The 23,052-nt window shown below is 39.8% G+C and overlaps 2 protein-coding genes across 5 annotated transcripts; one reads left to right on the top strand and one right to left on the bottom strand.

The window, feature by feature from the left end:
* The first annotated feature begins 3,214 nt into the window (after window positions 1-3,214).
* Window positions 3,215-15,025, top strand: mylk5 (myosin, light chain kinase 5). 4 transcript variants are annotated; one of them, XM_035904070.2, is made up of 18 exons: window positions 3,215-3,242; window positions 7,509-7,646; window positions 8,803-8,934; window positions 9,164-9,316; window positions 9,479-9,661; window positions 10,114-10,149; window positions 11,126-11,253; window positions 11,359-11,512; window positions 11,598-11,909; window positions 12,006-12,108; window positions 12,489-12,692; window positions 12,782-12,999; window positions 13,083-13,206; window positions 13,430-13,582; window positions 13,663-13,792; window positions 13,876-13,963; window positions 14,049-14,189; window positions 14,335-15,025. In XM_035904070.2, the coding sequence occupies exons 1-18, from the start codon at window positions 3,230-3,232 to the stop codon at window positions 14,538-14,540; spliced, it is 2,616 nt and encodes an 871-aa protein (XP_035759963.2). In that variant the 5' UTR covers window positions 3,215-3,229; the 3' UTR covers window positions 14,541-15,025. The 4 variants fall into 4 exon arrangements, with proteins under 4 accessions (XP_035759963.2, XP_035759964.2, XP_035759962.2 ...); XM_035904071.2 differs by lacking the exon at window positions 3,215-3,242 and adding an exon at window positions 7,145-7,283; XM_035904069.2 differs by lacking the exon at window positions 3,215-3,242 and adding an exon at window positions 7,155-7,252.
* Window positions 15,026-18,296: 3,271 nt separating this feature from the next.
* On the bottom strand, window positions 18,297-21,106 carry si:ch73-141c7.1 (coenzyme Q-binding protein COQ10 homolog, mitochondrial). Its single transcript, XM_006810054.3, has 5 exons — window positions 20,904-21,106; window positions 20,369-20,521; window positions 19,866-20,058; window positions 19,388-19,489; window positions 18,297-18,824 (listed from the first exon to the last, which is right to left on the bottom strand). Exons 1-5 carry the CDS (start codon window positions 21,005-21,007, stop codon window positions 18,672-18,674), a joined length of 705 nt encoding a protein of 234 aa, XP_006810117.2. The 5' UTR covers window positions 21,008-21,106; the 3' UTR covers window positions 18,297-18,671.
* Between the last annotated feature and the right edge of the window lie 1,946 nt (window positions 21,107-23,052).

Below are 23,052 nucleotides of genomic sequence, written 5' to 3' on the forward strand. Positions count from 1 at the left end.
CTGAGCACCTGCATCTAAAGATAAACGAAGTTTATTGAAGAGAATGAGGTGGTAATACTCTAATCTGTTACTCTCTCATGAGCCTCAGTAGGGCCTCAGGCTTCAATGACGACTTCTTGAGTCGGCTCCTCTCTGGCGAGTGCCGCCCCCCTTATTTTAATGGAGGCCCTCCTAACAACTCTTTCTGAGGAATTTACAGCCTTGGCCGATTCTCACTCCAGGCCCAGGGCTGGGAAGGTGGGGTGGAAGTCATGCTGTGGCCTTCTACCAAAAGAGCCAGCAATGGAAATGTAAAGGCAGGGTGGCAGCAGAGCTTGAACATGAATGTTTCTGTGCTACTTAACTCAAAAATCAGCCACACAGGGGTCCGCGTGTATTTAATACATCAATGATAGAAAAGAAATACATGAAATAACACCGATGTCCACCTTAAGTCTCCAAGAACTGTAAAGGTAAATGCTAAGATACAAAAAACCAAAAAGATTGCAATTTAGACCCTCTCAAGTATACATCTTTTGATGCCAGTCAGTCTAATAAGTGAAAAGGAAGGGATACTTCTAAACCTTAAAGCACAAAACAAGCATATTTTGAGCCTCACAGCTGAAGTTAATTCTATCACTGTATGTGTTCATTATTGTGCGTCTGAGCTTGTGAATATGTGAGTAAATCTGTGTGAATGAGTGGCTGTTGGAAGGCTCCAGTTCTGTAGGTTCTCTCTGTAATTTCACTCTCTGCTCAGCATAATCACTTCCATGTGGGCCCTCTCCAACAACAGAGTGTTGAAGGGGCCCGTTGCAAAGGTGGGAGTGAAACGCAGACACATATGGGCTCACAAATGTTTTCACACATAAGATTGTCAAGTCCCGTCTCACCGAAGTGTCAGACAGCAGAGAAGATTTGGCCTCCATTTGCTTGAGCGTCGCTGTAGTTATTTGTGGTTTAAGTTGTTCGTATATAAACAGATACAGAAAATAGATATTTTTTTCTTTGACATATAAAACCACAAATGCTGGGTGTCTCAGACCAACTCAGATAAAATCTTAGTATTCCAGTCTTTCAATTTGTGAAATTGCAGGAAGTCATTTGCCAGTTTATGCTCATTAGCAATTTCCTTTAGCGGTATTAAGAAATTTTGTGGTTTTCTTTTGCATCCTGTTAGATTTTTTGTGGTGGCTTCTGCCACACAAGTTAAATCATTGTCCAGGAATGCCCTGAGGGCTGCTGAGGACAAATCACGGACAATGTGTGAAATCAACAGAGCGGAAAATAACAGGGCCTTCTCCACAGCAGGGTCAGCATGTAAGGATACCTCTGTTCAACATATTTCCCATGGAGATTATTGTTATGTGCAAAAACTCCTGCTAGGAGACCAAATATTTTAAGGTACATGTCAAAATATGTAAAGAGACGAGCAGTAAAAATACTCCTGATATCACAAGATTAAACCTTTTTATTTAGTGATTGGTTCATGGATAATTTTATAAATTTTTGGTGAATACCACCCCCTGCTGTTCATACACCGCTACAAAACAGAAGTCAAAATTAACCAACAGTTAAAACATGATGAAATTGTCTATCGGCAGCAAATTAGACATGCATTTGGTGCCCTGTTAATTTGACCAACCACCTCAGCCATGGGCAAAAAATGAAAATCAATAAAATTTTAAAAGATAGTTTATTAGTACAGTGATCATAAAAAAAACAAAGATATAAAACAGTGCTATGACCCATTTACAAAAAGGGATAAAACACACAGTCCAAGGTCGGGACCAGCAATGCCACAAGTCAGTTACACTTCACACGCCAACAATTTTAACAGGGAACAGCAGTTGTTCTACAAGACCCACCACCCTGTAAGTAGTAGGCTGGCAATCACCCCGACCTCAGCAAACCAACTCTCCCTTTAGGCTAGGCCGTATAGTAGGCCCTGGCCTGCACACAGAGAAAAAATGTGCTCAATTGCATCTTAATTGTATCATTCAGACGGCAGCAGACCAGAGTGTGAGTTTAATCAAATACACCTGCTTTAAATGAGCACAACCCAATCATAACCATTGGCTCACAACAACTGTGGCACACAAAACCACTCTCAAACTAGGCCCATTTCCCACAGCAAATATAGACATGAGATAATATAAGCAATAGTCCACTATGTTACAGCCCACTGGGAGAGAAGAATAGAAAAATAAAATGTCCATCTGAAGAAGTACCACCACACAGTCAGTTACATGAATATTTAGACAATGGCATTTTTTGTTTGAGTATTGTAATTGGACACTGGGCTGATGAACAGTTGAGGCACATTCCCTCATTATTCAAAGACAAATTAAATGGATAAATGATCTGGAGTTGATTCCAAGTATTGGATTTTGATATCTTTTAACTGGAATGTTCAATATAAGGTTTAGAGAAATGCTGATGAAGCAACAACAACAACAACAAAAAAAGGCAAATAAACCTATCAGAGAGACAGCAAAAAGCAGCAAAAAGCAAACCCCACAGCATGGAAAACTGCAGGCAGATTGACGCACAAATAAGCAGAAACTGCAGGTGGCTGCAGTAAAGGCCTCGCTGAGCATCTCAAAGAAAAAACGTACTTGGTGATGTCGATGGATTTTAAACTTCAGGGAGTCATTGACTGCAGATCAGTTACGAAAACCAGTCCTTATAGTTAATTCTCCAATTACATTTAAGCCTCTAACAAGGGTGGGGAGGGTATGAAAATGGCTTTAATTCATAACAAGTTAATGCAGTGTTAAAACTCTAAAGATGAAAGACTGTGCGGTTTAAAATTAACTATGGTGAATTGTGTCAGTGTGCAAATCCTCATATGGATCTGACTGTGTACTTACATGTAAGGTCAACTAATAACAGCAACGCCGACAATTCAAAACGGAAGCTTGTAGTGCTTGAGGAAATGTAGTCCACCTCTAGATGGCGCCAGTGTTCTCATTCAGTCAAAATGATGGCGAAAGGAAGTGGCATCTGTTAGTAGCGATGACTGTAGAAAACACAACAGCAAAGAGGTGTTAACAGCTGAGCATGAGTTGAGTTTCTCTAGAAGACGGCTGGGTTATTATTTATTCATTCTTTAAATGCGTTTCCGGGCTTTGGCAAGTCAAAGGAAGATACAAGTAACCCTGTATATGCCGCCAATATGCCAATGAGCTTTGCTGGAAGAGTGAGCTGCTACTGCTAGACATGATGACTTTGAATCAGCTGAAGACAGATGTTAAAATCAGGTGATGTAGGTTCGGGTATTTTTCAGTCAAGTCTGTTATTAGAATCCAAAGAAAATGTCTTAGATTTTTCATTTTATGGTGAGCGGATGATATGGCTCACCAGGTCAATTTAAACTTAAAAATACAGCCGAATTCTCAGTAGGATAGTCAATAATAATAACAATAATACTAATTATAAAAAGATTAAACAAATGTAAGAAAACAAAGTATAGAAAGTTTATGATGGAGTGCCAAGAGAGGAACTGTGATACTCTACTATATGAGGAAGTCAGGGGTGACAGAGAAGTACTGTAGTTGAGGGTGGTGTGGATCATGCTTAATGACATATTGGTGAGGTGTGCATTTCATGATACAATGGTTTAAGGGCATGCGATTACATCAGAGGTTGGTTCTTAGCCCCTGCTTGTTTGTAATGCTGACAGACAGGTTAACAGATGGGTCTCGTTGGACACTGTAATCAGTAGTGAGAGTAGGGAGCAGGTGAAAGACAGCCTGAGATGTTGGACATACTGGAGGTGGATCAGAATCAGAAGACTTTATTTATCCCCAAGGAGCAATTAACAAACAACAGAGCAGCATAACATTGAAGATAAGGACAATAAGAACAGGCAATAAGAGTGAAATAATAAATACACAGAATATACAGTATATACAGTTTTAAAATTAAACTGACTCAAAGGCGAATAAAGTGTTGGTAGTAGAAGAGTGTAGTTTGTGTTTCTGGTGTGGGAAATAGTCTTATCGACTGGATTTAAAAAGCAGAGTGGCTTTGGGGACAAATGTGGCTCTGCTCCTCTCAGTCCTGCAGGAAATGCAGCGGTGGTGTCGCCCAGAGGGGAGCCATTGAAATGCGGGTGAAGAATGTGAGAGATTTTGGCTTCCTGTCTAAGGGCCTGTTGGCTGAAAACCTGTGCCAGAGTTCTGACAGGCAGGCCAATGATTTTAGAGCACACTGATGCAGTGTGCTGCAGTCTGTTCTTGGTCTGAAGGCTGAGGAAGTGAGTTTAAAGAATTTAAAGCAATGGACAGTGAGCAAGTGAGGTGAACAAAGGCAGTTTAAGTCGTTGGAGATGAGTGTCTTGGGTCATTTGTGACAGAAGGATAGCAGCAGGAGTAAAAGGGAAGGTTTTTAAGATGCTAGTGAGACCTGCTGTGATGTATGGTTTTGAGACGGTGGCACTGACAAAAAGAATATAGGAGACTGGAGGTAGCAGAGTTGAATTTACAAAGATTTAGGTTGGGAGTATCCAGAATGCACAAGATTAGAAATGAGTACTTTACAGGAACAACTCAGGTTGAGCAGTTTGGAGACAGAAGATAGTGAGGCAAGGCTGAGATGGTCTGGGCATGTACTGTGGAGGCATCATAGACATATATTGGGCTAAAAATGTTATAAATGGTGCTGCCAGGCAGGAGGAAAAGAGGAATATCATAGAGAATAATCATGGACATAGTGATAGAGCTCGGTGATCTGATGTGGAGAAGCCTGGAGGGGGCAGCAGAAAGTAGAAGATAAGAAAATAAATAAAGGTTAGGTTCCAGATTTGGGAAACTCTTCTTTTCCCTTAATTTTTACACAAATAGTTGGCATCTACAAAGCAGCCCCTGGTGCTCCTCCTTACCATTATTTATAAATCAACTGCTGCAGAATTATGTATTTCTGTAGGTGCTGTGATCTGGAGTTGTAATGAAAGCCAAGCTGTGGATGTGTTTACTGTAGATTCTTCCTTGGTAGCAGCTTCCTTGGTTGAAAAGTGACTTGAGTAGTGTTAAATGCACTCGAGAAAGCAAAGAATGTAAAACAATATCATCTATTGAAATCATAATGTTATATTCTAGGTCTTTTGTTCACTAGGTGATTTGAAAATGCTATATGATCATTCAGCAATAAAGCATAAAATAGAAGCATAAAAATTAGCCATTGAGGAACTTGTGTAAATGAAAAGGATCTAAACTTCATCGGATTAATCCAGTGGGTTTTCCTATCTTACATTCTTTTTTCTGACGCTACGCTTCGTGTGAAAAGAAGCCTTCGTTTACTTTTTCATTTTAAATTATGAGGCCAAGGTTTTCTGCTCACCAGCAATGCACCCGTTTCACTTTTTAAGCATGTCAAAGATTTTAATCTGTAGATGAAATTGCTTTGACTGTGCTGTGACTATCTCCACTTTTCATCTTTGTCTTTGTCTGTCTTACGTAAGTCTTAGTCCGAGGAGGTGAGCTGAGCTTCTCCGTGCACAACAAGAGCTGTATGCGTTAACTTAACATATACCCATAATATCCACTCTATGTAATATACAGATCCAATAGTAGGACAGTCAATGAGAAAATGTTTTGAGATGTCTGAAGCCCAAGATCTGGGGTTCTAGGTATCATTTGTACATACAATGACCTCAATTTTTGTTTTTTTAAAAAAGGTCCCTAATAAATTATGTTACTTGCGTTGATTTGCATTGGCACGAGCGAAGACACTGTGAGACAAATGCAGCATAATCATTCTGTTTCCATTTTAATGAGCAGCCCTGTAGCTAGAGAGTTTGTGCCAACTTTCTGTGCGTGTTTTGTCTTTGATGTCACGTCTTATTAAACGCTTTATGTCCGACCTTATTAGATACTATTTCTGTCACACTGTGCAAGGTTGTTCAGCCGTGGTGATTTGTTTCTGTACTGCGACATTCCTTTTCAGTATTGTAGTAGTTTTTAGCTTCACCCGGAGACGTTGCAGACCCTGGGTGAATAACTTAAACTGTCATTCAGTGTGTGTCACTATGTAGAAATTCCCTGGTACCCAGGGAATTACAATAGTAAGGCGGTCAGGTTCTGGGTGTGTTGACTGACTGACTAAAAAAGGCGAAAATAGTTTCCAGCAAATGTAGCTAAACAATGTAAATGGGTCTAATCTGTCTTACCTGAACTTTTGTATGTTATTATTAACCTGCTGAGTGATGGCAATTTTTTGTTGAATTTCAGTGGTTTCCTCCCCACCCAGGCTTTAGAGACAAAACTAGGCCTGGATCGTTATGCTATTTAAAAAAATCTTAATAAAAACAACAACAACAGTAATAAGAATACGATTTTTTCAGACATTGGGCTTTTAACATGTGTAATAATGTCTTTGTTATAAAAAAAATCCCAACAAGGATGTCTGTGTTAGCAGCTTTTTGGTAAACGAGATAGGAATTCTCCCACGGAAACTAAAACAAGCCCCTTGCAGTCCCTTTTTGTGTGATCATTGATGTGGAATTTGGGAAGCTGGGATGGGGGTGGAGTGGACAGAGATGTTATCACCACTTCAGCAAGTTTCTGTAGAATTCTCTGACTATCAAAACAGCATTTGTAGTGTAGTTAATTCACCTAATTGAAACTGCTACACCAAGATGCACTCGTGTTGATAATTGTTGTTTACTTGTGGCTGAAACCTGTAATAAATAATGCAAACTTCATTCAACCTGGCAGAGAGCACTGCTGTTCTCCGTTGAGATGAATGCCTCAAACATGTATGTTTTACCAAGAGCAGTTCTCCTGCACAGACGTCTCCTGGTTACTATATTAGCACGTGGAAGTCAAAGTGACGCTGCTGCCGTGCAAAAGGCCATCTTTCTTGTGTTGGGATATATTGTACCAGGGGAAGGGGCTCAGATTTGACTGTTGCTACAGTCAGAGGATTTAGAGTCCGCAGGGATGAAGTAAACCTTTGCAATGGTGATGTCACTGGCATCACAAAGTTCAGTTGTAGCATTGATAAGTGAGAAAGCAAACAGAGAAACCGGTGAACAAGACTGCATTCACCAAACAGAACACAAAGCGACCTTTGCCTGGATAGGTAGATAAGTCCCCCTCATTCGCTCCCACTCTCCCGCTTTATATCGTTCCATGTTTAACTGTAGTGTTTACAAGGCATGACAAAAAGGAGTCTGAGTAGTGGGTTTTTGGCGTTACAGTGATTTTGAAAGCATATGAGAGGTCCGCCGCGCCTGAAATGGCCAAAGTGAAACAACATGATTTGTCATGTAGGTGGAGCTAGATGTAGATAATGGGAGGGTGAGTAAAAGGGACTAGAACGTGCAGTAAAGTGTGAAGACTGAGGGCAGAGCTTCAGTGGCTTAGCACAGGGTGAGAGGGACACAGAGGCTTGCTAATTTTACAAAAGAGATAGTGAGCAAGCCACAGAGGCCAACACCACAGTGACAGAGAGAGGAAGTTTGATAATCAGTTTGAGGCATGACTTTTTTTTAATTTTTTTCATTTGTTGGTTTCCTGAAACAGACATGAATAGTGATGGCAGCAAACAGCGTTATGTGTCGACCTTTAAAATGCGCATCAAGGCCCCCGGTCCATCACCTGCACCCGGGAACGGGCCAGGAGTCGTCGGCACAAGGACCTCAGTAAAATGTACTGATGCAGGTAAGAGCTGCTTTCAAGAAGAAAACACACAACTGGTGACTTTTATGGATGTCAGCATTTGAACAGGCAAGTCTGAGCATGGCAGTGCTTCTTGATAACAAGTTTGGCGACCATCCAGAGCGGTCTCCAACATATTCTTTAATATTCACTTGTAAAAACAGATTGTTTGCCTAAACCGATAGCGCTCATGCATGCAACACAAACAGTTTGCTACACTTAAAATTAATATTCAGTTTCGTGTTTATTTTGAGTTTAGCCGTCCAGTAGTGTATTTGTTTATTGACTTGGAAGCCTTTCGCTTTCATGTCAGCCCACAGATGACATCTCATTTCCTATGTCCTCAAAGTGTTGTTTTTTTGTTATAACCAGCAAGTCACATGTGCTGTATTTCTCATGGTCATTAGTTTGCTTTTCCATATTCCCATATATTATATGTCGCTGTTGCTTCCATGTCATCGATCTGTTGGGATCAAATGGCAACTTTGTTCAAAACCTTCAAAGTCAAAATCAAGTCAAAAGTTCAGGAACAGGCATGTCTTTGGCTGCTGTCCAAATCAAAGGTTTTAAAGAGTGTCAAGTGAAATATAGAGTTACTAAAAATGAATCTTTCCACTAAACTAACAACACATACCAGCTATTTGATAAAATAGCTGCTATGAGCCACCTCTGAGCGTGTCTGTGTGCAGAAGTGTTGCTCAGAGTTGTTGCAGCATTCAGTTCCTTTTCAGAAACATCAGTGTGCTAACTGAACCATTCAGTACTGTAAACACTGATTAAAGGTTCATAGAAAAGCACCGTTTTGTTAAATCATAACTAGTATGCTGTATATGGGTTTACAATGGGCAATAATATGTGATTCTTCTTTCTAGGTTTGTTAAGTTACACTGCCTAAGAAACGACCTGGGAGTCTGTAATGCCATAAAATTGTGTATTACTACTCTATGCTGCACGTTTCAAGCAGTAATTCACCTTGGGGCAAATTAGGGTCCCTTGCTTAATTTAAACACTTTTTTGTTAAACTGTAACTAGCGTACTGTATATGGGATTACAATGGGCAAAAATGCAGTTCTAGGGGTAGATTACATAATTTAATACAACAAGACTTTGTCGCTTTTGTATCAATTGTATTGTAATTCTGTATATCCTCCAAATCCAGGGTCTAAACATCTGGATCCACCTGTCTTCATACAGCCTCTGGAGGACTGCTGCGTAGATGAAGGGGCTGACATTAGGTTACGTGGAGTTCTCAAAGGAAGTCTACCGATCAAAATATCGTGGCTGCACAATGGTGAGAAGAGACAGTTTACAATGCATCTCAGTTTACGCTGCATATACTTTTCAACTGTGGGCGTGGTCAACCAAAGAACGCTAAAGAGCAGATAATTATTCAAAACAAACATGTTTTTGAGTTTCCGTTTTTTATGCATTCAATTAAAAATGCCACATAGAGAGTCAAGAAGCCAAAAGTAGTGCAAGAGCGTGCTGATGGGTTGTTTGTTTACCTCACCTGTTGGCAGGTGAAGTGGCCCGTTTCGGGAAGGCTTCCTTCAATGACAGGGAGGCCAGTTTTGTTGTGAGGGAGTGCTTACCAGAAGACGCCGGTGCCTACACGTGCTTGGCAGAAAGCAGCGCAGGGAAGACATCTTGCAGTGCTGCTGTGGTTGTAAGAGGTCAGAAACTGGGAACTCGTGAATTTTTCAGCTAATTGGACAATTTACCTCTTGCAACTTTAAGTCTACAATAAATGGAACGTTTAGTGTTTTCATTACTCAAAACAAAGAGTTTTATTTCTGATGTAGTCTCTTCTCGTTTTTCTCTTATGACCAAATTAGACTTTGAAAGTATCTGTGGCGTGCAGAATCGCGCTTTAAAGACTCCCACTTCTCCATCCAAAAGTGTAATGGGAAATGGAACGTTACCGCAGACTCCAAAAGATGAGCTACACAAATTCAAAGGATCTATTTGTATTTCTCCTACAGGCTCTGATAGGCAGAGCCCAGTCTCATCTCCAAAAGGTAAACCAGAATTATTTGATTAGACAGTGCTGGTTAATTTCTAGTCAAAAAACAAATGTAAATTAATTCCCATTTAATGAACTATAGTTAGCACAGATATAATACAATTTCTTCTTTTCTCTTGCACACTGATCGGTTTCTTAGTATAGAAACAGTACTGATGTAAAATTTCTTGGCCTTTGTTTCAGTTTCTTCAGGAAATCCATGTTATGTTTATAAAAGGAAACGCACTTCCAGTCCTTGTGTGATTGGCCGTTAGGCAAAACATATATAACACAATAATGCAGCTCTCCGATACACCCACTGAAATTTCTCTGTACCAAGTATACACCATGTAGGGTAGTGGATAGAGCAAAGTACAGTAAAATAGTGCACACTGATAGCCATAGATAGAAGAGCCACACCTCTATCCTTCTGGCTAAAACCTACCTGCACCTGATCTGTCTTTGCAGAAGTCGTCCCAAAGAAGCGAGCCAACTCAAGGACAGGTGAGAAAAACGCTCTTTTTTTTTCCCCCCCACATACTGAGAAATTTACCCACCTCTCCAGCATTCATGTGCTTCTTATTAAGTGCTTGATAACTTCTTCCGTCTGCTGTTATTTTTTTTTCTATGAAAAAATGTGACTTATTGTAGAGTTTGTTTGTGCGTAAGCTGAGCTGTTGCTGGAGCTGGACTTTCTTCATGTCACCTTTGGTCTCATAATGCTCTCATTACACTTTAATGTGCTCTACTGTGTTGACTAAATCAACCTTAGGGTTTAGGCTGCAAAAGCAAATATGTGAAATACTCCCATAATGAGGTCTGGTTGTTTATTTGGAGAGCACAGGACATTTCATAATTTATTCATGGTTTTTATTTTTAGGAAGGAAATATTGGCTTGTAATGGCAACAGCTTGTATTCAGAAGGTAAAACTGTGCACATTAAAGCCACTTAAACTTAATATTATCAGATCTACTTTAGTCAAATTCACCATTCTGACGCCACAAGATTTGAATATTGACAGCGAGAAAGATGACATGACTTCAGCTCATATATGGATTTTTTTTTGTGTGTGTGCAGCACTAAAGCAGGGCAGATTATAATCACTGGATACTGTATAATGTATGGCTATAAAAACATTTTCTCTCTTTACTTCCTTTAAGGGTAAACAGCTGTATTTTCAAAAAGCTGGTGAAATATTTCGACAAACTTGATTACACAAAGACTTGTTGTCCTTGTGGGCGATAGGTCATCTGTATTGCATTGTGTTTTCACTTGAGGCACAAGGTCCTGCTAAATACCATAATAAGAAGGGTATCAGTTAGCTATGTCTTTGTCTTTATCTCATGCTCACACACATTAGTTTTCAGGCATTCAGCAGATATTTTTAACCCTATTGTGAACTGAGGAAGTGCAGATGCTGCAGTTCACTTTAAGGTCACTTTTCTCATCTTTTTTTTTTTGTTTGTTTTCATTTGGCAGGCCGATCGTTATATTTTGAAAACCCACCGCAGCACGTGGAGGTGAAGGTGGGACAAACCGCCAGGCTGACGTGTAGTTTTACTGGAAGCCCTCCTGTAGCATCTTGTTGGATCAGAAACAAAGAACAGGTGCAGCAATAAAAAGGATAAATAGCAAAAACAAAACGTCTGCTTCTGGAATCTCAAATGTATTTGACTCCACATTATATCTATTTTTCCTGTTTTTCTGTGCAGATAGTGGACGGCCTAGAGCTAAGGACAGAAAATACAAATCGGAGTAGTACGCTGGTTATAGATGAGGCTAAACCCCAGCACACAGGTCGCTACACCATTGTAGTAAAAGACCGAAAGAGCTCAGCAGAACACACAATCACCCTTTCTGTTATAGGTGAGTCCATTCTAAAGAGTCAGAACCAAATCAAGTAAAGCTTGATTTGTTCCTTGGAGACTTATTTTAATCATCCTCCCACCAGAGAGACCACAACCTCCTGCCTCCAGTCCAGTGATCTCCCTTGTCTCCTCATCCAGTCTTGTGCTATCCTGGTCAGGCCCCTGCTATGATGGCGGCAGTGCCATCCTTGGTTATGTCGTTGAAGTAAATAACCAAGGAAGTGCTGAGCCTGAGGTTTGGAGAGAGCTAACAAGCGAGTGTAAGAGTACCTCATACAAAGTTTGTTCTGGGCTTCAGCCACAACAGGAACACTGCTTCAGAGTAAAGGCCTATAACGTAGTAGGACTAAGCGAGCCAGGCCCAGTGTCACCAGTGGTGAGAATGGAGGAAAGAGGTGAGGTGATACTGGGATTTTGACAGCACATTTGTAATAAAGGCAGGTATAATAAGCATCAGATTAAAGCTGTTGTGGCTGTGTGCATACATTTAGACAAGATAAAAGAAGAAGAAGCCCCTCAGATGTATACCACTGTGTCTATTGACTCTTCCCACAAAGTTACGGAACACTACGATATGCAGGAGAAACTTGGAATGTGAGTATCAGATATGTCAAATCCCAATTTTGCAATAATAATCTTTCCAAGTAGAAACAAGAAGTTTTTCAGAAACTATAATTACGACAAGTTGACAACGTTTTGACATTTCAAATTCCAAGGGAGTGTGTGAGTTGGAATTCCAGGTTGAAATTCTGCCAAGAATATTAAAATGCTTTCAAGTAGAGGCCTGCATTCCAGCTTGAAAACACCTGTAGTCGAATGACGGTGACGTTATCGTATTTGTGATAGGTGAACAAGAATCAGATGGAAATCAGCCATTAACATGAACTACTTATTGTGATAGGCCATGATGATGTAACCAGTAACTATTCATTCCTAATATCCAGAGATAGAAATGACTAAACTTTCTTCATAAGGGGAAAATTTGGGATGGTGTACAAGCTCATCCACAAAGAGACAGGACGCGTGTGCGCTGGGAAGTTCTACAAAGGACGCCGTGCCAAGGAGAGGGAAGCCGCTCGTAAGGAAATAGAGCTGATGAATTACCTCCACCACCCCAAACTGGTTCAGTGTCTGGCAGCATATGATCACAAGTCTGAAATGGTCATGGTGATGGAGTTGTAAGTATCCTTATCAGAGCACAAAGCAAAAAGCAAAGCAAAGTTCCTAGTATTTTCTGGTGTGTCACTGCTGTTTTGTTTGTCGGCAGTATTGCAGGTGGGGAACTCTTTGAACGTATTGTGGATGACAACTTTGAGCACACGGAGCCTTCGAGTGTGCACTACATGCAGCAGATCCTGGAGGGGATTGCCTACATGCATCAGCAAAACATTATCCATCTGGACCTCAAACCTGAAAACATCGTATGTGTTGACACCACAGGCACCTCCGTAAAGATCATCGACTTTGGCTTAGCCAGTAGAATAGGTACGTGGAACAATACTCTACTTTTATGCTTGTCTACCTCGTGTGCGTCTTAATACCTACATTATGGGATTTCCATTGAACAGATCAAAACGAACCTCTGAAGGTGATGCACGGGACTCCAGAATTTGTGGCCCCGGAAGTGATCAACTATGAGCCTGTAGGTTTGGGGACTGATATGTGGAGCATTGGGGTGATCTGCTACATACTGTGAGTCTAACTGTCTCTCCTGTAGCTCTTTCTATATTCAAGAGATAGTTTAGTATTTTTCAAACAAGATTTTTGTTTAAAATTCTTTAGCTCGTACAATCAAAACTGAAATAAATTTAGAGTTTTAGCCTTATTGTGCCACCTAGTGGGTATAGATTGAAACCACATGTAAAGGATGTATATTCAACACTAATCTTCTCCACTTTTTTTCTGTGGTTTCCAGACTCAGTGGGGAATCTCCGTTCCAGGGAAACAGTGATGCAGAGACCCTGGCCTTGGTCACAGCTGCTCAGTGGGAGTTTGACGAGGAGAGCTTTGACGAGATAACAGAGGAGGCTAAAAATTTCATAAGCTCCTTGCTCAACAAAGACCCGAGGTGATTTCATAGATTTACAACTATAAAGTACCCTACTTTACCTGCTTACTTAACCATCTGTAACTGTAATTGTTGATCAGGCGTAGGATGACCTGTGAACAGGCCCTTGCCCATTCCTGGATGGCAGCATTTAAGTCTAAAGAGCTCACTCTCACCAAGAGTCTGTCCAAAGAGAAGATGAAGAGGTTTTTGGCTAGACAGAAGTGGAAGGTAAGCACCAAATTACTCTTTATTTATTTATTTATTTTTTATTTAAAATTTAGATTTTGTTCTCATACACATTTGTCTCATAGAAAGCTGGCAAGGCCATGTTAGCACTGAAGAGAATGGCTCTGCTCTCTAAGGCGGAAGGCTCTGCATCTCCTACAACTCCTGGAGGAGGTGAAAATCTTGCATACCTTTACTCATCACATTGCACGCATTTCGGTTTAGTGGGTTTCCCATCTTATTGATATATATCTCCTAGAATCACCCCTGAGCCCAGAGGCAGAGGAAGCGTTGACCTCCCTGGAGCTTAAGCTGCAGGAACCCCCAGTGTTCACAAAGAGGTTGAAAGACCGGACTGTAACTCAGGGATCCAGTGCCCGTCTCTCGTGTCACCTCACAGGTACAAAGCAACTTCTTATCTTGGATTCAAGTCAGACTTACTGTAGCAGGCTTGAAAATTCAATCTTGAACATGTAAAAACATCTTTTCTTAGATAGCGTTTCAAAAGTTGTGTCCTGATCTCACATTTGTGTTTATCTTGTCAGGTTACCCTGACCCAGAGGTGCTGTGGCTGTGTGGTGATGAGCCAATTGAGGAGTCCCCCACTGTGCAAATAGAGTATGAGGAAGATGGCCAGTGTACGCTGGTTCTAGCCAAAGTTGGCCCAGAGGACGGCAATGTGTATACCTGTAGGGCCACTAATGACCACGGGGAGGCATTTTGCTCAGCCAAATTAACTGTCCAAAAATAGATTCATCATGTCATAGTGTGTATGCAGAAATAACAAGTATAAGTAGAGTTTTATTGTTGCCTTGACCAGCTGTGTTGTACATTGTTGTTTGTGGCGTCTGATGAGTCAAATAAATATTGTTACAGAGTTACATGCATAGATTTATATTTTTATGGCATTCTGATATGGCTTCCACGCTGTGTTGAAAATGATGTTTTACGTAAAACCGTGAATCTTTCTTTTATATTGGCTCATTATGAAGATTCCCCTTCAGCCCTATCAGTTTGTAATTGCGATTTCCATTCTGAAAAGCAGGCAGGTCTGAAAATATCCTGATTAATTTGCATTGTGAACATTCAACTTGTAATTCCAAAGCATCCCATTAAAAAAATTAAAAAAAAAAAAAAACTTACAATAAATGTTATTTATGGCCTAAGCCTAATTCAGCTTGTTGCTTAGTGCCATAGAGCTTTTTTTGTTTCTAAATTAAACCACTCTTGCACAAAGTCTCATGTTCTTTTAGTGAAATGCACCTAAATAGGTTTATTTTGACATGGTCCAACATACTCCTACATAGTACATACACACCTCCTACTGTTGTAAATACTGCATTTCTTCACACACAAACACTAGCACACCAAATAAACAGATGGAAATATCCCCCGGTAAACACTATCCTTAGTCTCAGCATGCAGTTTGATATCTGAAAACATAAATGACAGTAACAGTTTTTGCTGCTTGTGTGAGTTTCTAGCTCTGTGTTCAACCTCAGGAAATGTGTCCATAACAAATATATTTTGTCAAAATCTTTTTGTCTCTGTCTGCTGGTTGAATTTCAAACAATACCATCAGGACCTTCAGCCTGACACTTTGGTAAAGCCGTCCACCTGCTTTACTAAAATATAGAGTATTTGTGAATTTAACTCATGTTTGTCATGGTCATATTTACTTGATACCTGCCTCACAACCCAAATAAACGAATACCAATGTAGGTCTGATTCTTTGGTTTTTCACTCTCACGCTGAAAAATCACATTGCGGTAGCGAAGCTTTATTTACGGACTGCAACCAGGGTGAGGGAGTCTAATTAACACAGGTGGTTTGTCCTTTTCTGGAGCAGTGTGCTAAAATATGCATCATAAAGGAAACTAATTGGGTTGTATCTTGTTGAGGTTTAAGTTGGCCTGAAGAAAAAGAGTTTGCACTCTCACCAGTTGGGTGTTTAAAGTTTGTGGTTTGGGCTTAATTTGCTGGTTTGTCAATAATGAATATTGTTCACCACATTTCGACTGCATGCATTTTGCTCTGTCCTGAGGGGAATCCATGCCTGACAGACTCTTCTGCTGCATAGATCTACAAGGGAGTCACCCCCCCAACGCCCTCCCTAAAGCACAAATTTGACTTTGGGGGCGGGGCTTTCTTTTCTTTTCTTGTAATTCCATTGCTATTCTAGTGTGCTGTAATCAGATTTTTGTTTGTTTTGTTAAAATAAGATAAAGAAAAAAAATAAGGAGATGGCCACTGCACACGGAAACGTAAAATGAGTAAAAAGTAAAAAGAAGAAATTTTCAGAGAAAGTATCTACGCATCCTGACACCGTCTGTTAGATCCTGATCAAAAATTGTATTCAATTAAAAGCAATATTTTAACTTAATATTCCGATAGTTGTAGTGGATTCCGTTTTTAAAGAGCTCATATGTGTTCAGACCGGCAAGTTTCATGCTGTTGTCTTTTGTAATGAAGTTATCAGATTCATGATAAAATATTTATTAACTCTCGGTCAGCTGTTTGGTGAGATAACAGAGTCCGTTTATCAATAATGACTAATGAATGATGTCACTAGTTCACGATGAATCACACAGACCAGAAAATATGCTGAAATCACAAAGGGAAGAGCAGAAACCCACTAAAGGATGAATGGTATATTTTTACACAGTTAAATGTTATTTGTGCTACTGGATCAGTGCGTCTGTGAAGGTTCTCGGTCATGGTCATCTAAGGAGCGTGGAAAGAAACGAGCCTGGACTTCTTTAAGTTTTTTGAAGATGTTTCACCTCTCAACCAAGACGCTTCCTCAGTTCTAAGACCAATTGGTGGAGAGTCCCAAATTTGAACCCTATTGGCAGTGTCCTGTCATTGACCCACTATTGATCATCTGCCCAATCACATAAGCCAAGGTGTGAAAACGGGTGTGGGTCACCAAAAGTTGATTCTGTTCATCTGGACGTAGCGTTTTCAGTGGGAGACGTTTCTCCCACTGAAAACGTTACGTCCAGATGAACAGAATCAACTTTTAGAGATTTACTTACCTGGATGATTGAGAATGCATCAAGACGGGTGTGGGTCACTATCTGCCAAAGTTTCGGGTGAACCCATTATGAGACATTGCCCCACCACCCTATAATGGGACTTACTGAGATTAAATGGCCTAAGATGTGAGCAGGTTCAAATCCGACCGATTTAAAACTTGAAACACTCATCTATTTATTTTTACATCTGATTGCCTCAAGGCCTTATGACATCCTCCACACTATGCAACTGAACATATAAAAGTGATGAGCACCCCCCCACCGACTGAATAACCAAAACAAAGACCCACTTTACGGCCACTGAACGACCCATTGAACCACCCACTGAGCTGAATTAGGTGGATAGATAGGTTCTTTCACTCCACCAATTGCTCTTCGAACTGAAGAAACTTCTCGGATGAGAGGTGAAACGGCTTCAAGAAACTTGAAGTCCAGTGGCTTTTCTTTCCAAGCTCCTTAGATTACTGGATCAGTAGCTCCCCATGATCAAAGTGAATAATGCAGAAATGTTCAGTAAAAAGCCTTTAATTGTTTTTATTTTTTGGTTTAAAAAACAAAAAACACAAACCACCTCAAACAAAACGCTGAAACTATAAGCTAAGTAAATATCATATCAAAAATAATAATAATAATAATAACAATAATACACAGGCAGAATGACATTAAAGGATAAGAGACCATTGCACATAGCCTGCAATTGTAGGAAACCCATTCAGAAAAATAGGTTAACAATTTCAGAACAGTTCTAAATTTGAAATTGCAATTATATCCTCACAGTATATATGAGTTGAATTGGCTTTTCCCAACCAAGGTTAAACCATAATATTAAACAGATTCAGAGAATTGGGAGACATTTCTGCACAGAGCTACATGGCTAAAAATCAGCACTGAAGGGATTTGACCTGCAGGTGGCACCACATCAAAACAAAAATTCAAGTAGTTGAAATTATTGCACAGATTCAGAACTACATCTGAAAACCTCTTTCAGTGGAGTTAACAAAGTGTGGTACAGTTTAAAAGACAAAAAACAACAAAACAACTTTAAAACTTAAAATAAAAACATGCAAATTAAGCATAAAAAAAAAGGACAGACAAAGCAGGCAAACTGTCCAAACTGTGTTAAAAGTAATGAAAATACTGAAGTTTGGAAAAGCCGTGTCCTTCGGGCTAAAGAGGAGGAACATGCAGCTTGTTATCAAAAAGCCAGCACATGTTATGGGTAACTGAAAATCCACTTTGCACGCAAAATAACCAATATCAGCGCACGACATTGGTAGCTATCACCTTGTTTGCCAGTATTAGCCATCAAGGTTGACAGTGCTATTTATCCAGAACTCTTACCCAAACATGAGGAGTAAGCAGTTACTAGTCTGCTACACTGGAAATCTTTTCTTGCAGCAGATGTTGCTCAGTACATGGAAACATTAAGAAAATTTAAATGACACAAATGACACAAACAGAGCAGAGAGTTTACCAAAAACAAGACATTTTAATTCCACTGATAAATACTGCACAGGACGAGGTCTTCAACCACATTTGAGCTTTCAGTAGCAGTCACTTTTCAGAACATTAACTTACAATTTTCAAAGTGTCCATATGAGCCTTAAAACTATAACTTTATTTGAATCCACAAAAATAAATAAATGTAATGCAAGGTAAAGAAACCAGCTTGTGCTTTACAAATAAATAGCTTTTAGTGTATTCCTTGTGCGTGTTAATTCAAAAATATACTATGGGTGCAAAGAGAAGATCCAATCTCCTGTGTAAGTGTCAATAGCAGGTAAAACAGTGGGCTGGTAGGGTTCCAGAAGCACCTGGATGGATGAAAGGTCAAAGGTGTCGCCTCATGCCGACCGCCTCCTCAGCGGTACCTCCTCCTGGTTTGTGTAAAGTTTTGCTGCCCGTGACTCAAAGGCACTAACCATCTGCTTAACCACTTCATCGAAGAAGACGCTGGCCAGCTGAGAGTGCAGAAGAGATTTGAACTCAAATGATACCTGCAGAATAGGGACAGGTTTGTTAGGAAACTGCTGAGGAGATGCTCTTCTGTGAGACTTACTTAAAAGAAAGAAAAAGATCAAACTAAAAATAGAACTCAAGCACATCTTTAGCAGAGGCGTTTTAAAGTTGGTAATCAGTCACACGGCATCCCTTATTTAACTTATCTAATGTTCTACTCCAACCACTTCCTGGCACATTTTCAGATAATCTGTGCTAACATTAAGGTCACGCTCCTGTTAGCAGCTCCTTAACACTGTTCTCTGATGGCTATTTCAGGCCTCAAGGGACACCAGTGTGATACTAAAGACTAAATTTAGACGATAATAAGGTTTTACTCAATACTTCCTCTTACCTGATAATCCACTTGAGAGCCGTATAAGAAATTAGTCTCAGCCAAGTATGTTATCTAATTTCGCAACTCCTTTAATCACTAATGCAATTTCTTCATTACTGGCTTTTATTGTTTCAAGGTCACTGTCAGTGTAGTTTTATGCCTGCGTATTGCTGCACAACCAGATGGCTTCCAATGTCAAATATTAAGTGTACCACAAACACTTACATAGAATTCCACGTTGCATGAGTCTGCTGCGTTTCTGTCTCCAGGGGAAAACCTCCATATTGTTTCAAGATGGCTGAAGAGAGATCCATCAGTACATACAGCCTGTTTGAAAACAGTTGATTCTTCATCAAGGATTGCAACAAGGCATCAAACTCATAAAAATCACAAATAAAGCATTATGTCGACAACAACTGTCTACAGTGCTGTTGTTTTTTTTGTTAAGTGATTAGAAGTTGTGATCAGAAAACTGATCAGTCGAACAAGTCTAATATTAAACCCTCAGGTCCATAAAAAAACGTTCATGTAATGATGGCATTAAGACAGTCATATTTTCCTGCCATCTTGAAACGGTGATTTGTTTCATTTTAACTGGTGGCCTACAGTAAAAAGAGCTTTCCACATGTCATACATGTCATAAATGTTTTTATAGGCATGTTTTGGTAGGTGTTGATTAAAAAGTAAGAGACCAGACACTTACCCTGACTTGGTAGTTTGGAACAATAGTGACCTCAGAGATGTATCGCTCAACGAGAGGGGGGAAACCAATTTCTAGCTCTGCCAGGAGGCCGCCGTTTCGCCCCCTCATGACCCGAGACTTCTTGCACCAGGGAACAAAGTGCTGATACTGGTCCACACTGGCCACCACACTGTACATCTGCTCTGGAGTATACCTGAACACACAGTCACATAAAACCAGAAACACGTCAGTTTCTATCCTCTGCATACATTTTTTTTTCAGGTTTATCCAGAACCCAAAGAAATTCTGTAGACTGCTATACAAGATAAGAGGATTAAACTAACGCTCATCAACTCTGCCTGAAATATGACCCAAAAACACTGTTCACTTTAAAACTCATTGTACATAGTAAAAGGTACTCAGACAAGACTCAAGTTTTTAGCATTTCTTCAAATAAGCCATTATCTGTTGTTCTGTTTACATTTCACATAATTATTTTAGTCCTTTTGCAAGGGGGCACTCACCCCAACGTCCGACACTCAGTGTACTCCATCCTGCGGTTACTGATGGGAGCTGCCAGGTTAATGAAGCTTCTGCTTGGCGTGCTTACACAGGTGCTGGGGGAGAACTGGAGGCTTGCCCTTCTTGCTTCCAGGATCCCACAAGAACCCAAGATCCTGAGGAGAGGAAATCATATTTGTGAGCTCTTTAATCATCTGTTCAATCACTATGCTATTATATAAAAATCCCACAATATTTTAATGTATGGCCATCCACACAGTATTTTTCCCCAAAGGCAATGCCAAACATGTATGCTAACATTCATTGTATGTAGTATCAGAAAAGCAAGAGTGCCATATCTGTTAAATGTGCATCTTAAGCGTTGGTTTACTTAATTTTTTCAAATACTACAAATTAAAAGTACCATTCCTAAAAAAATGTACAAGATTAAACTATATTTGAATTATCCTGTGACCAATAAAACAAGCGTAACTGCAAATGCCCGTTACTCAAACACCCACCTGGGCAAACCTTGGTTTTAAAATTCCTTTGACTCACCTGAAATTTGCTCTTTTAGTGTTTCCCCGGACAACCTTTGAAGAGTGGGCTTCATATAGCTCCAGCAGCGCTTTGCGGAGAACAGGAGTCGTCTTGTTGGTCATTTTTGCCCCTAGTTTGTGGTGACGCGTACTAAAGTGTTCAAACCAGCTATAGTAACCGGGCTTTGTTCCGAATGAAGAGCCGCTCCGCTTATCTAATAAAAGAGCAGTGACGTAACGGGAAGCGCGGCAGCCTTTGGCCAATCAGGTCACTTTGAGGTGAACTTTAAATCACCGGCGAGTAAGACAGCAATACTTCCTAAATTAGAACAAAAAATAGCTAGGCTACTCTCAAAATGTGGAGTTTGTTTGTTTGTGTCGCAAAAGATCAAGTTACACAGATAGACAGTTACAAAAATGTTGGGCAATAGGATCTATATTCTCAGTGGATTTCTGTTTTGCTCTTTCTTATTACGGTTTCCGGGTTGAACCACGTGTTTCCTCAAAAATGTGTGCAAAGGCCTAAGAAGTAGGTTTTGTATCGTTTAGTGTGTATTTATGAAGTGATACTAGGACCAACTATAGTTGCGTAGCCTTATATATAACCCACATGTTGAAAAGGCAGGGCCACGTTCAGTCAGCTGCATGAACCCTGGGATTAATTTGTGACTGATTTAAAGTGTTTGACAACCAAGTTCAAAGAACTTTTTAAGGTTTCAAAGATCAAGCCAACTCGAGTCCAGGAAAGCACATGATGTGCGCACATGATGAACTTGGACTTTAATACAGAGTAATAAAGGTAAAGTTCACGGTGACTGTAGAGGTAATGTTTAATGTAGAAGTAGACTAGCTTTGGGACAGGAGAAAAACTAGATTTAGTTTTCATACATTATACAACAGCTGTTGCCTAATTCTTACTACACAGATCTCCGTAATACAGCTGACACTTGAAAGTCAGCATGCCTTTAAGTGTTGCTGAATTAAGTGGCTATGAGGTAACACAGCGAGAAGAGGTGGTGCAAGATCCATTTAAGTATCTTCGAGAGTGGAATTAGGGCACTTGAGAAGGGAAGGGTTTAAGAAGCACCATTAGTCTTATTAAGGACAGGTCAGAAACTTCTAGGTGCAGACAAGATAACCTGTCTCATCTTAGAATAGGAACTACTCATGGGCTCAACAACCCCAGACTGAGCCAGACACAAGGAATGGATGCTGCGCCAGCTGGCCCTCCTTCAGTATTTATACATTTAACTTTACAGAGGTCATTGCTTTAAAAGCTAAACGTCAGTATGTTAAGATTATCCCTGTAATCTATTATAACACAACAAGATTTCTTTACTTTCCTTAGTATTTAAAACTCCTTAGATTTAATTTAAAATGGAAAGCCACTCAAGGCCGTTCTTTGTTTCTCTGATCTTGAATCATAATTTCTATTAGCTTTTGTCTTTTTTAATGTCACCGTTGTGTAAAGATGTCACTGAAATAGTATTTTTTGTACTTGCATCTTAGTAGCTACATTTAATTGTTGACAGGCCTGTAGTCAATCAGCTGATAGATATTATCATAAACCCTATGTAATGGGTACATAAGAAAATTTGCCTACAACATGCAGGCTTCTGGGATAAAACACACTTGTTAAATTTCCAGTGTTATTATGTAATTATCTATAAATTAGGTAATTTGTTTGTTTTCTGTGGGAATATATATGATCAGTGGACAGAGTTAGTAGTCAGAACTAGCTGTATAAATGGAAATTCCACTGTTTCACATAATCCCTTACATAACAATGAATACTTATGAAATATGCTTTATGATACTTTATCTGCATTATCAAATAGTCATAGCAGTTTTCCCTTACTGCAGACAGAGATAATGTGCAGGGGCCACAATAGCACCTGTAGATAAATTCACAAAAAATATACAAGCCAAATTATTCAAGTTATTTCAGGTATTTAAAAACTTCATTTATTGATATATTCTTTACATATTTATGCCAGAATGGGAAATTTAAAGCAAGCATTTAAGCAAGCTATAGAAAATAAACATATAGTGTCTGTCATTCATACAGAAGTCCCCTATATGACCATTTGTGCTTAAAACAGCAAATCAAAAATCGCCTACGAAAATTTTGCACACAGTGTTTTTGACTTTTATAATGAATGAAGTAA

This window comes from Neolamprologus brichardi, chromosome 4 (genome assembly GCF_056152115.1).
Source record: "Neolamprologus brichardi isolate AB-2024 chromosome 4, ASM5615211v1, whole genome shotgun sequence".
In the NCBI taxonomy this organism is placed as follows: Eukaryota; Metazoa; Chordata; class Actinopteri; order Cichliformes; family Cichlidae; genus Neolamprologus; species Neolamprologus brichardi.

What these genes read in the sequence shown, in the direction of transcription:
- mylk5 (XM_035904069.2), top strand. Translation starts at nt 7,222, where the DNA reads ATGGCCAAAGTGAAACAACATGATTTGTCAT. An exon ending in AATCACCCTTTCTGTTATAG is followed by an intron (nt 11,513 to 11,597) that starts GTGAGTCCATTC and finishes TCCTCCCACCAG; the next exon opens with AGAGACCACAACCTCCTGCC. An exon ending in TCCTACAACTCCTGGAGGAG is followed by an intron (nt 13,964 to 14,048) that starts GTGAAAATCTTG and finishes TATATCTCCTAG; the next exon opens with AATCACCCCTGAGCCCAGAG.
- si:ch73-141c7.1 (XM_006810054.3), bottom strand. Translation starts at nt 21,007, where the DNA reads ATGACCAACAAGACGACTCCTGTTCTCCGCAAAGCGCTGCTGGAGCTA. An exon ending in ACTGAGTGTCGGACGTTGGG is followed by an intron (nt 20,059 to 20,368) that starts GTGAGTGCCCCC and finishes CTGTGTGTTCAG; the next exon opens with GTATACTCCAGAGCAGATGT. An exon ending in TTCCAAACTACCAAGTCAGG is followed by an intron (nt 19,490 to 19,865) that starts GTAAGTGTCTGG and finishes GTTTTCAAACAG; the next exon opens with GCTGTATGTACTGATGGATC.